Here is a 10,244-nt window from a genome sequence, read left to right on the forward strand (position 1 = left end):
ACCAAGTGTGGCACGCCAGTGGCATGGCTTTGATTAGCTTAATGGGCAACACCGTGGTCAGCGAGTCCACTTGTGTTGTCTCTGCAGGCCACAAAAATGCCAAGGAGCCACAGGTCTATGAAAAATAACAGAAAAGCTGGGGGCACAACATATAAGACCCACCTTGAACCCTTGCCCATCACCCCTCTCACAGCCCTGGCAGCTACTAGTGCCAACTCTGGACCCAGTGGAGCCCATAAAGCCCCCACTGGGAACTATACACCTCCATGCTCTGAAAGGCCATGCTGAAGATTGCCATCTGTCCCTGCCGTGTGTCATCGACTGTCACTTGCTGGCCTGGGGGTCTTCATGGCATCATGGCGGAGGTCTGTGGTTAGTGGGTCAGACACCCATTATATAAGACGGGCAGGCTGTCCTAAATGCCAGCCTCAGGTGAGTGAAGGCAGCAGTTCTGGTCATGAAAGGACACAAGAGGTGACGGCCACCACCACGAGTCTCAGATGGCTTCTGTGTCCCCATGTGAAAAGTGACCAGACGGCCAGACTTTAGTCCGCTCGACTTTAGTGGCCGCAATAATGAGCCTTCATGGCTACCCTGGTACACACAGCTCACCGTCCATCGAGTGCCCCGTTCCGCCATGTTGGCATGGATGTTTATAATTAGTGAGTTTCCTTCTTTCAAGAAAAGCCAACTGCAAGGGCAGCCGCGCTGAAGTAACTGTGGCCAAGTCAGCTGCCCGCTGTGCCTCGCACAGAAATCCAAGGCAGGGGCTTCTCAAACACGTGGACAGACTGGCACTCCACACACAAGGTGACAGAAAACATTTATTGGGTTTTAAACACAAGCGCGGAAAGCGGGCGGCCATCAGCTGCGTCCCTGGCATTGACACACGTCCACATCGGCGACTACTGAGCCATGTCTGAGGTCGCTGGCGTCTGAAAAGATCAAAAGAGAAGACGGTGAAATCTCAGAGATGACAGGTGGGTACCCCTGCCCTGACCCTGTGATGCACAGCAGTGCCCAGCCACAGTAAAGGGGCTCAGAAAGAGGATGGCTCTAGAGGTGGCAGGGAATGGGCACACCTGGTGACCCCTCACTCTTACCTGGTGGACCCTGGGGTTATATGAGGGGCCTGCAAGTGTTTTAGGGTGTCCCTTAAGGCCTCACAGGCAGGCATTGCAGTGGCTTTAGTGGCAGCTGGGGGGCATAAGCTACCCATGTGAGCCATGTGTGGACCTGATGGTGTGAGTGACCCCGGAGTCTTACCATCAGGGTCTTCATTGCAACTGTTGATACCGAGGACTCGGACACGTCCTTCTTCCTGTGGAGAACGCTCAGCCATTGCTTGTACTCTGCTCTGATCTGCCGAGGTGGAAACAGCAGGTTAGCACTGAGGTGGCAATGCCATGCATTTCCGGTCATCTCAGTTGCCTCCTGGCGGTCATCTCTTTGACAACACAAGACCACTTGGACTGTCGACTGCAGGAAGGTGCATCCCACCATAAGTCTCCCCGCCGTCACTCAGACCAGGATGACCATTCAATGGTGGGTGAAGCGGGCAGATTTGGATTGAGGGGCAGCAGGACAAGAGTGAGCCGTGGCAGACGTGGAGGTCAGGATCAGCAGGTCCAGGCAGAAATCTGCAAAGCAAAAGGAGGAGACAGACAGACATGCAGGCAGACAGACAGATGGACAAACTGAGGGACAGACAGACAAGCAGACAGGCAGACAGAGACAGACAGACAGATGGATGGACTGAGGGACAGACAGACAGGCAGGCAGGCAGACAGACAGAGACAGACAGACATATGGATGGACTAAGGGACAGAAAGACAGACAGGCAGGTAGGCCGGTGGACAGACAGACAGACAGACAGACAGATGGACAAACAGACAACGCGACACCCACAATCCAGAAAGCAGCACAGGCGAAAGCAGAGTGCTGGAGCTCCGCCCAAAGTACACGCCCACCCTGCTCATGGGCGGGCTCAGAGGCTAACTGGCATAGGGCGGAGTCCACTTCAACGGGAGCCCTGACCCCATCATTTGACTGGACGGACATACCTGGTGGTTGAGCACACAGTGCACGAGGAAGATGAAGGGTCCCTGCAGGGCGTTGACGATGATGAAGAGGTATTCAAACACTATGAACTCCTGGAAGAAGCCCAAGATCCAAGTGCAGCCCATGATGAAGCAATGAGAGGCGGCTTTGAAGGTCAGCATCCTAATGGGAGTGAAAGCAGAGAGAGTCACGGGAGATTAGAGGTGGTCTGCCAAAGGACCCACCTACCCGCACATTTGCACCATGTGTCACTGTGTAAAGTCAGGCCTGGTAGGTTGGATGTTTGAACCCAAGCACGAGGCTGACATTCAGTGAAGGAGACCCCGTGAGGCGTGAAGGACGGGCACCTCTTGTCTTTGACTTTGGACACGTCGGTGTTGAGGTCGCCCAGCTTTGATCGCAGAATCCACAGGATGGAGATGAAGAGGATGATGTTGACCTGTGGAGACAAACGGCCACGTCAGGCCACTGGTGCTGAGTGCCCCCTGCTGCCATCATCAAACACTCACCGTAATGATAAAGCAAATGGGGCCGAGGAAACTCCAGTGGAACCCGTTCTCTTTGCTCAGCCAGCAGCTGCAGACAAAGACAGGACGAGTTGGAGATGTAAGATAGATGGGCACTAAACGGGGAAACAGCCAAGCAAGCGGGCACACACAAGACACCGCACGGCGCTACTCACAACTGGTCCATTCCATAGCCCTTTGAAAATGTCCCAGCCGCTACGGCCACAATGACTGCCGGGACCCCGTACCCCATCAGCACGAGGTACCGGCGCCGCATGCCCTGCCGGGTGCTGTACTTGACCACTCTCAGGTTACGGACCAGCAGGAAGAGCTGCACCCCCTCCAGGCACATCCAGACGAAACAGGCCAGGTAGAAGTAGTGGAGCAGGCCGGCGATGACGGAGCACAGGACCTGGGAGAAGGACGGACGTGTGGGCACAAGGCACTGAGCCTGGTGCCCTGACCCCACCCCACCAGAATGGGTACAGTGCCTCGCTCGGCTGCCCACCCACTTCACCCTGATGTACCTTCATGCTGTGCCTGGATATTCCCACCAAAAAGAGCAGGTGTGCCACAAAGAGGCAGAGGCTGAGGTGCAAGTGGATGGCTTTGGTGGCCTTCTGAATGGAGCGGCAGAAGAGGAAGGTGACAATCGCCAGGGTGAGGCACACTAGGGATGTGGTGATCAGGATGAGGTTTATTAGGGACAGGATGGGATCTTCGGATTTCTGAGGAAAGCAGAAGGGGCCCAGTTAGGACTAACAGGTGGGCTCTCTGGGCATCCCCATCCACTTTGTACAGGAGCTTGGACAGCAGCTGATTGGCTAAGAAACTCTGACCCCTCAGGCCAGCTGCCCGGCCACTACGTCTACACACCCGGGGTGCCCACAACTCAGGAGGACTTAACCTGGCATTCCCAGTTCAGTACCTTGGACTCCGACATTTGCATCAGAACTGCAAAACTGCTGAGGTGGCTGCACCTGCACACGGTGAAGTTGTCATCCAAGTTGAAGATGTCACAGCCTTCTTGGGACCAGGAGCCCACCTGTCCATTAAACCTCCAGAAGACACAGAATGACTGCACGTGACCTCGTTGGTGCTGCAAAACAGAAGGTGACCACCTGCATTAGGAGGCAGGAGGGCACTGGGCGGCTGGACCCCTGGGATGTGGTGGGACGTGATCAGATTGAGGGTGGCTGGAGGCAAAATGGGCACCCGGTGAACGACACACAAGGCCATTGTCAAGGAGGACAAGGACAGTAGGCTATGGGGACAATCCAGCTGTCACATAAAGACAACAGCTTAGCCACCCTACAGAGACAGAGAGAGTGTGACCTGGGTGGTGGGAGCCGCCAAGTCCCCCAGATGTCTTCCAGACCCTCAAGGACTCTCATGCCCTCCCAGTATCCAGGGGGCGCCATTTTGGTCTTTGTCTCAGATTTCTCTTAGATTTGCGTGATTCTTGTCTCCTTTTTCTGGTTCTTTTACATTTTCAGCTTGGGGACATGGCACCAGAGTAAAGACCGTGGGACGTGGCCATGTGTCAGTTTGACAGGTGACCTTCTCCCTGCTCTTGTGACTTCCCTTACCGAGTGACGTCCAGTGGCTTCATTTCATATCATTACCTTTTTGTGGGAGAAGTAAATCTTGATGGGCTGAGAGAGATTCCTTGGGTGCCCGCTGTCCAAGGCCACTGCCACCACCTGGGAGAGGTTTGCGTTCCCTAAGAAGTTCCTATTAAAGATGGACTCCATTCCAGAAAAGGACAATAAGCTGATCATGGAGAAGCCTGTGAAGAGAGAAAGAGACAGGAGACCCTCTGACGCGACACCCCTCTGTGCTGATGGTGGCAGCGGGCATGCAAGCTTGATAGAACTCAGAGATCCTGCTTAGGACCCCCGTGCCCACTGATCGTCCGCCAGATTCTGTGTGTCCCAGCCCAAGAGGATGGAGGTCACTTCATATAGCGCCTGGCAAGCTGTCCGCTCTGAGCCTGACATTGCTCTACCCCCCCCCCATCCCACCCTCTGCTCCATGGCAGTGGTCGACAGATTTGGCTGCAGAGGACCTTGGCGGCGGGTGCACATGGTGCTCACCTGGAGCAGGGAGGCCATCTATAAAGCGCCCTACAGGGGCACAGAGACTGGCGTGGGGCTCCAGTTATGTTTGACGGTGAGGAGTCTGCAGTTGTCCAAGGTCAGGGTCTCAGATGAGATGAGAGAAGATCAGCACAAAAAGATAAAAGATGGAAGTGACAGCGAGAGGACAGGAGACAGGAGGGCTTACCTTTGGATTTGTCCTCAAAAAGACTCCGGACCTCCACTTCCAGCTTGTTCTCGCCCGCTTCTAAGACCTCCGTTGTGTCCAGCAGCGTCTCGTTGAATGGAATCCTCAGCACATCCACAGCTTCAAAGAAAGAAGAGACGTTTAGTGGTGGGGCACACGAGCGGAGCGCGCGAGTCGAGCGGTGACTGCCAACCCCAGGTGTGCCACGTGAGAGGATCTGAAGAGGTGGGACCATGACAGTGGGAGGGGCCGATAGGAAAGGAGGATGGCTGAGAGGAACAGCAAAGAGAGAGAGAGTGAGCAGCCAATGGCGTGTCGCGGTGCCCGGTGCCTCCCTTCAGCTCGGCTCTGCCAATGTCCTCATCGTCTGAACGCATAAAACGGACCGACTTTACATTCCAGAGAGTGACATGCAGTCACTAGACCTTCTTGAGTGAGTGACTGACATCAGATAGTCTCGGGGTACATCAGCAGCAGGAAGGACCCCCTTGTCAATCAGTTTGTTAACAACCCATGACTGGCATCTGATGACATTTCAACTAAAAGCACAAGAAAGTTGTCAAAGTGGGCACCGCCCCCTGTATTGCCAACCCGTGAAGGTGCAAGACCTCGATGGGTGGCACTCCATCAAATAAAACAAGGATGCCAGTCCATTTACACATCTAGATGCCCGAAACACCGACATGTGCTTTCACACTGACATAGGCAAGTGAACCAACTGTGGAAAATGTCTGTAAGACTTTGGACCCCACAATTGTGAGACCCTCTTAAATCACTCCAGAGTCACTTGAGCTGAAGCCAGTGCCAGCAGTACACTGTGAAATGACTCTGGGCACAGTGCCAGTCCAATGCATGGCACAGAGATGCAACGTCTATGGAGATGTGTAAAGAATATCTACTGGGCACAAAATTCAAACCTGGGTCACTGTACCCCAGAGGTGGCAGCACTAGGCACTTTGCCACAGTGCCACTCACCTTATGACACTCGTTCATAATGAGCAGGTCTCATACACTGATGGGCGCCCATGCAGAAGTGCCACACAAACAGTGAAATGGGATGAAAATCTCAGACTCAGTTGATGTCTTGGTGTCTGATAAGGAGAATCTCAACATACAGTCTGGACGTTCACCTCCTGCCCCTCAGGCTGGAGACCCTCGCCATGACACTGAGCTTTTCATTGACCAACACTAGCAACACAGGTGAAAAGAATGAATGCCCTGTGCAGGTCTCAAATGTGGCCTGCCCTTAACTGGCACCATGCCTACCCTGAGATAGTAGCTTCTAATGCCAAATTCACACATGGAATGAGGTGCCACACAGTGCCATCAACGCAGACCACTTGCTGGACTACCAGGAGGCTACAGGACCAGTGGGGATGTCCAGCCTGGCATTTAGTGTGTGGAGCTGAGTGACCGAGGGCCTTGTCCTTGGACTGAGTCCCCAGCTCTGATTTACTTTATAGCGCCTTGCAGTGCCGCTGTCATACCTAGATTTTCAGTGGTCACTTTTGTTCTTGGTTGCCCCACAGACTTGTCTACTAGACTCAAGACAGCCTTCTCCGCATTCTTCAGGTATGTGTCCGCTGCCAGCGCTTTCTGCTCTACAGTCAGGTTCTTCCACAGAGAGGTGGTCCGAACGGGCGTGGCCAGGACCGACACGACTTGCTGAAAAGGAGGAGAGAAACGTAAATAAGAACTCATGGCCATAGTGTGGATGCAGAAGATGCCTGGTCCTGCTTATCTACCAAGGGCAGGGGGTGCCACTGAGCTCAAGGATCTGGTCCAGACATGACCACTGACCCCAGCACTGCTGCCATAGCATTTGCTTCTTTAAGTTGGATCCTCATCTGAAGTTCTAATTAAATGAAATTAGGGTTAATCGGCGAGACTCTACTGTATTATCGATTGACTGCCAGGGTCTCTTGACGTGTGGAGGGTACTGGAGGGGTACTGGACAGCCAGCCAGCCAGACAGACCTGGGGGGCTTGTTCCAAATATTGGTTCGGCAAAAACAACAGCAGCAAACCAGCAAAACTCAGGCTGTCCTGCCGACTACGCCAAAGCAGAGTCCAGCACAACAGAGCCTGGAAATCTTTGAGAACGCTTTAGAGATGACCACATGCGGCTCGTGTGTGTGCGTATATTGGGATGTCACCTTTGGGAACACGGCCCTTAGCAACCACTTTTGCACCACAGCAGTCATATTACTAAGAAGAAAATAAAATGGCGTCAAATTTAAAGGACAAAATAAAAGAACAAGTCCAAAACCAGCTCTTCGGGTGGACATTAGGCACAGCCTTGAGGGGTGGGACTTGGAGGTCTAATCGGGGGTCTCTGGTGGCCTGTCTGTCATTACGAGTTTGTATGCCTGGTCACTCCAGGCCTTCCATTCTGGTCTTCCTCGCATATTCACAGCTGTCCTCCTCGTCACCAGACTGCCCCTCACTCTGTCCTCTTTTCTCATCCTCTTGGTCACATCATGAGCCCCTGAGGTGTTTCACACACAAGAAGAGCAGCTGGCCGATGACCCCGATATCAGATGATCTCATCGTGCCACTCAGCCGCCTCAGACGAGTGGACAGTAAAGCTCAGGCTAACCTGCAGCTGCTGTGTGGAGCTGATGCTCCCGTCGAAGTTCTGATTTAACCCCTGGCTGAAGTTCAAGAGGAAGCACAACTCAGGCGTGGAGGTGTTCTGGCAGAGAAAACAAGAGAAAAAATGAAAAACGAGAGAATGATGGGCACTGAGGACTGGAGGAGCAGCAAGAAGATCAGCCACCCATCTGGGGTCAGGTGACTGACTGGAGAATCCTGGACAAATTCGAGAGGCAAAAAGCCCACCTGCATCGTTGAATTGCCAGAGCCTTGGCTATGCCAGGCAGTATTTGGTTCAGGGGAGGAGCTAAGCCCTTATTTGGCACTTGAAACAAATGGGAGTGGCCATTGGAATAGCTGAAGGGGGGGAGTTTACTATGAGAAAATATGCAGCTGCTCTCCCCTTCCACAGCCCACCCAGCAGCCCCCCGGTGCCATTTTACTTGCCTTGGGGTTAGAAAGTTCGCAGTCACCTTTAAAATTCTTCACTTGAATTTCTGAAATGAGAAAAAGGTGAGAGGACTGAGCACTGGCAGGCCAGAGGTGCCAGGGCCACCAGGACCACCAGGGCCACCAGCGTCTTCATCAGGCTCAGCAGGTCCACCACTTCTTTGCTGCTGCTTGCCCTGGCATGACAGCCCAGTGGATTGCTCTTACCCTGACTATTGTGCCCTTCTCATTCATCTTGGCATCCCACGAATGTCAGCATCTTTGGGGGGCATTTCAGGAACAGTCTAATTATATTTGGCCCACTCTGCGGGGAGATCAGAGTTCAAGGTAACTCTGCCCTGCACTGCCAAAGTGATCCGCCCCTCTGCCAGCCTGGTTATCATCTCTGGCACAGAGAACTAAAGGCTGTGTGGTCAGATCCCAACATGGGCTCGGCTTACCTTGGCACTGGGTTTTATTTACAATCCATTTGGTGCCCGTACTGGGCAGATAGTCTTGGTGGCAGCTGCAGTAATACCCGCTCTCAGTATTGGTGCACTTGGCGTTGGAGCCACAGAGGCCCGGAAACAGCTGGCACTCGTCCACATCTGCAGGAGAAGTGTTTACATGGTAACCTAGCAACAGCACGCTTGAACTGAGTCCACTGAGGTCAGCGCTGAACCGACCAATCAGTGTCTGTCCCCAAGCTCCTCGCACCCACACCTCCCCTTATCCTGTATCACTGACCGAGAGTGATCTGAGTGGACACCTGGCAGGACACGTTGGTGGCACACTGGACAAGTCCGTCACCTGCAAAGTAAAAAAGGAAACACGGTCAGCGCCGTCCCCTCACCTCCTGACTGCCATCAAGTGACCAGCTCCGTCCATCACATGTCAGAGAGACGGAGCTCCACAAATCACGGAGTTCACCCTGCATATAGCGCCTTTCACAGCAAGCGTCATATCGATAAGCCTTTGACAAAGAGCGAGGAGTGAAGTCCTCATACTGACCAGACCCGCTGGCTGGGCGGCTGTTGCACTGGGCGACCTTCTCAAAGAATTCCTCTTCACACCCGTGATCTGCAAGAAATGAGTGCAGGCAGAGGTCACCCCGGTCACCACACCTGTCCCCTCCGTGGTCCCTCTGATCGGCACCAGGACTCACCTTTGCTGAACGTGGGCAGGACGAGGCTGAGGAGCCAAAGCAGCAGAGCTGTGAAAAGAGAAGTGGAGAGGCAGCGGTGAGTCAGCCCTTATCAGGTCAAAGATGACAATCTGGACACCAGAGCCGCCCACCCGTGTTGACCAACATCTTCACAGAGGCTTATCAGTGTGAGAAAGGAAAGGGCGTAAAGCGCTACAGCAAGGGGGCAAGCGGGCACGGTGGGTGACACTGGAATGGGCGCCCGCTGGTTATTCCATGAGTGGCAGCCTCGGTGGCCGCTGTGTGCCATACAGGCTGTTCTTACCTCATATAGCGCCTTATGTCACGCTGAGTGCCACTGTGCTGTTGGCTGGTTTGGCACACTTGCCCATTGACGGACAGCCGGTGCCTATATCACAGAGTTAAGTGTGTGACATGCCATGTGGCCACATTGATGCCCCACTCTGTCTGTTACTGTTTTTCAGCTTGGCAGAGTGGCTAACATGGCTGCCTTACAGTTTGAGGGTCTCGGGTTCAAATGCCAGGCTAATGACATGGAGTTGCGTCCCTGGTCCGCTCTTCTATGATTTTCCTCGGCTCTCCCAGACTCTAAAGGGGCCCTGGTTGTGCGCGAGTGCCCCCTGTTATGGGCCGAGATCCAGTGTGGGGTCGGGTCTGTTGCCCAGCAGCCCCTTAAACCGGATTGAGCTGGTTTTCAAGTCAATGGAGCACACACAGCGTCCAGGGTGCGAAGCTAAAGCTGTGGATCAGTTGTAGAGCTGACAGAGGGCTTCGATCTGCGACCATCATGTATCTTATGGAAATGATGAGCTGGCACTTCTTCACAAGACCCTGGCATAGTGGCATGATGCCCAAATGCTGCAGAGGAGGTTCAGGTGCTTGGCAGCACTGTGAACCATAGCTGGAGAGCCACAGGTGGGGCACGTGGCTCGTCCAGCATTGGACGTGTCAGCCCAGACCCTCAGGCTGCCCACCGTCGCCCACATGCCCCCCTAGCTGGTCTTACCCCATTTCTGCTCTCTTTTGAGGTTCATCTCAGACCTGCTCTCCCGGTCGCTCAAGTCAAGGTGGGTGAAGCCCTGCTGTCCTCAGCTCTCCAGCACGCCCGCGGCCCTTTGGTCTCCTTGCGGTGGCTTTCAGGTCGCTTTGCACTCGGCACTTGGCTGCTTCCTCCTTCTCTGCTGCGCTTTCTTTGAGTTCAGA

General features: G+C 54.0%; 1 protein-coding gene across 2 annotated transcripts; it reads right to left on the bottom strand.

Moving 5' to 3' along the window:
* Positions 1–811: 811 nt before the first annotated feature.
* Positions 812–10,244, bottom strand: LOC120541103 (adhesion G protein-coupled receptor E3-like). 2 transcript variants are annotated; one of them, XM_039772415.1, is made up of 18 exons: positions 10,048–10,242; positions 9,042–9,089; positions 8,888–8,956; positions 8,624–8,686; positions 8,338–8,484; positions 7,895–7,944; positions 7,452–7,547; positions 6,341–6,518; positions 4,854–4,973; positions 4,193–4,356; positions 3,496–3,666; positions 3,095–3,295; positions 2,744–2,979; positions 2,571–2,637; positions 2,409–2,500; positions 2,064–2,223; positions 1,267–1,362; positions 812–935 (listed from the first exon to the last, which is right to left on the bottom strand). In XM_039772415.1, exons 1-18 carry the CDS (start codon positions 10,073–10,075, stop codon positions 906–908), a joined length of 2,016 nt encoding a protein of 671 aa, XP_039628349.1. In that variant the 5' UTR covers positions 10,076–10,242; the 3' UTR covers positions 812–905. The 2 variants fall into 2 exon arrangements, with proteins under 2 accessions (XP_039628349.1, XP_039628350.1); XM_039772416.1 differs by lacking the exons at positions 812–935; positions 1,267–1,362 and adding an exon at positions 1,370–1,640 and having other exon boundaries at positions 10,048–10,244.

The sequence above is a fragment of the Polypterus senegalus genome, chromosome 12 (genome assembly GCF_016835505.1).
Source record: "Polypterus senegalus isolate Bchr_013 chromosome 12, ASM1683550v1, whole genome shotgun sequence".
Lineage (NCBI taxonomy): Eukaryota > Metazoa > Chordata > Cladistia > Polypteriformes > Polypteridae > Polypterus > Polypterus senegalus.

What these genes read in the sequence shown, in the direction of transcription:
- LOC120541103 (XM_039772415.1), bottom strand. Translation starts at nt 10,075, where the DNA reads ATGAACCTCAAAAGAGAGCAGAAATGGG. An exon ending in CCTGCCCACGTTCAGCAAAG is followed by an intron (nt 8,957 to 9,041) that starts GTGAGTCCTGGT and finishes CATTTCTTGCAG; the next exon opens with ATCACGGGTGTGAAGAGGAA. An exon ending in AAATAAAACCCAGTGCCAAG is followed by an intron (nt 7,945 to 8,337) that starts GTAAGCCGAGCC and finishes TTCTCATTTCAG; the next exon opens with AAATTCAAGTGAAGAATTTT.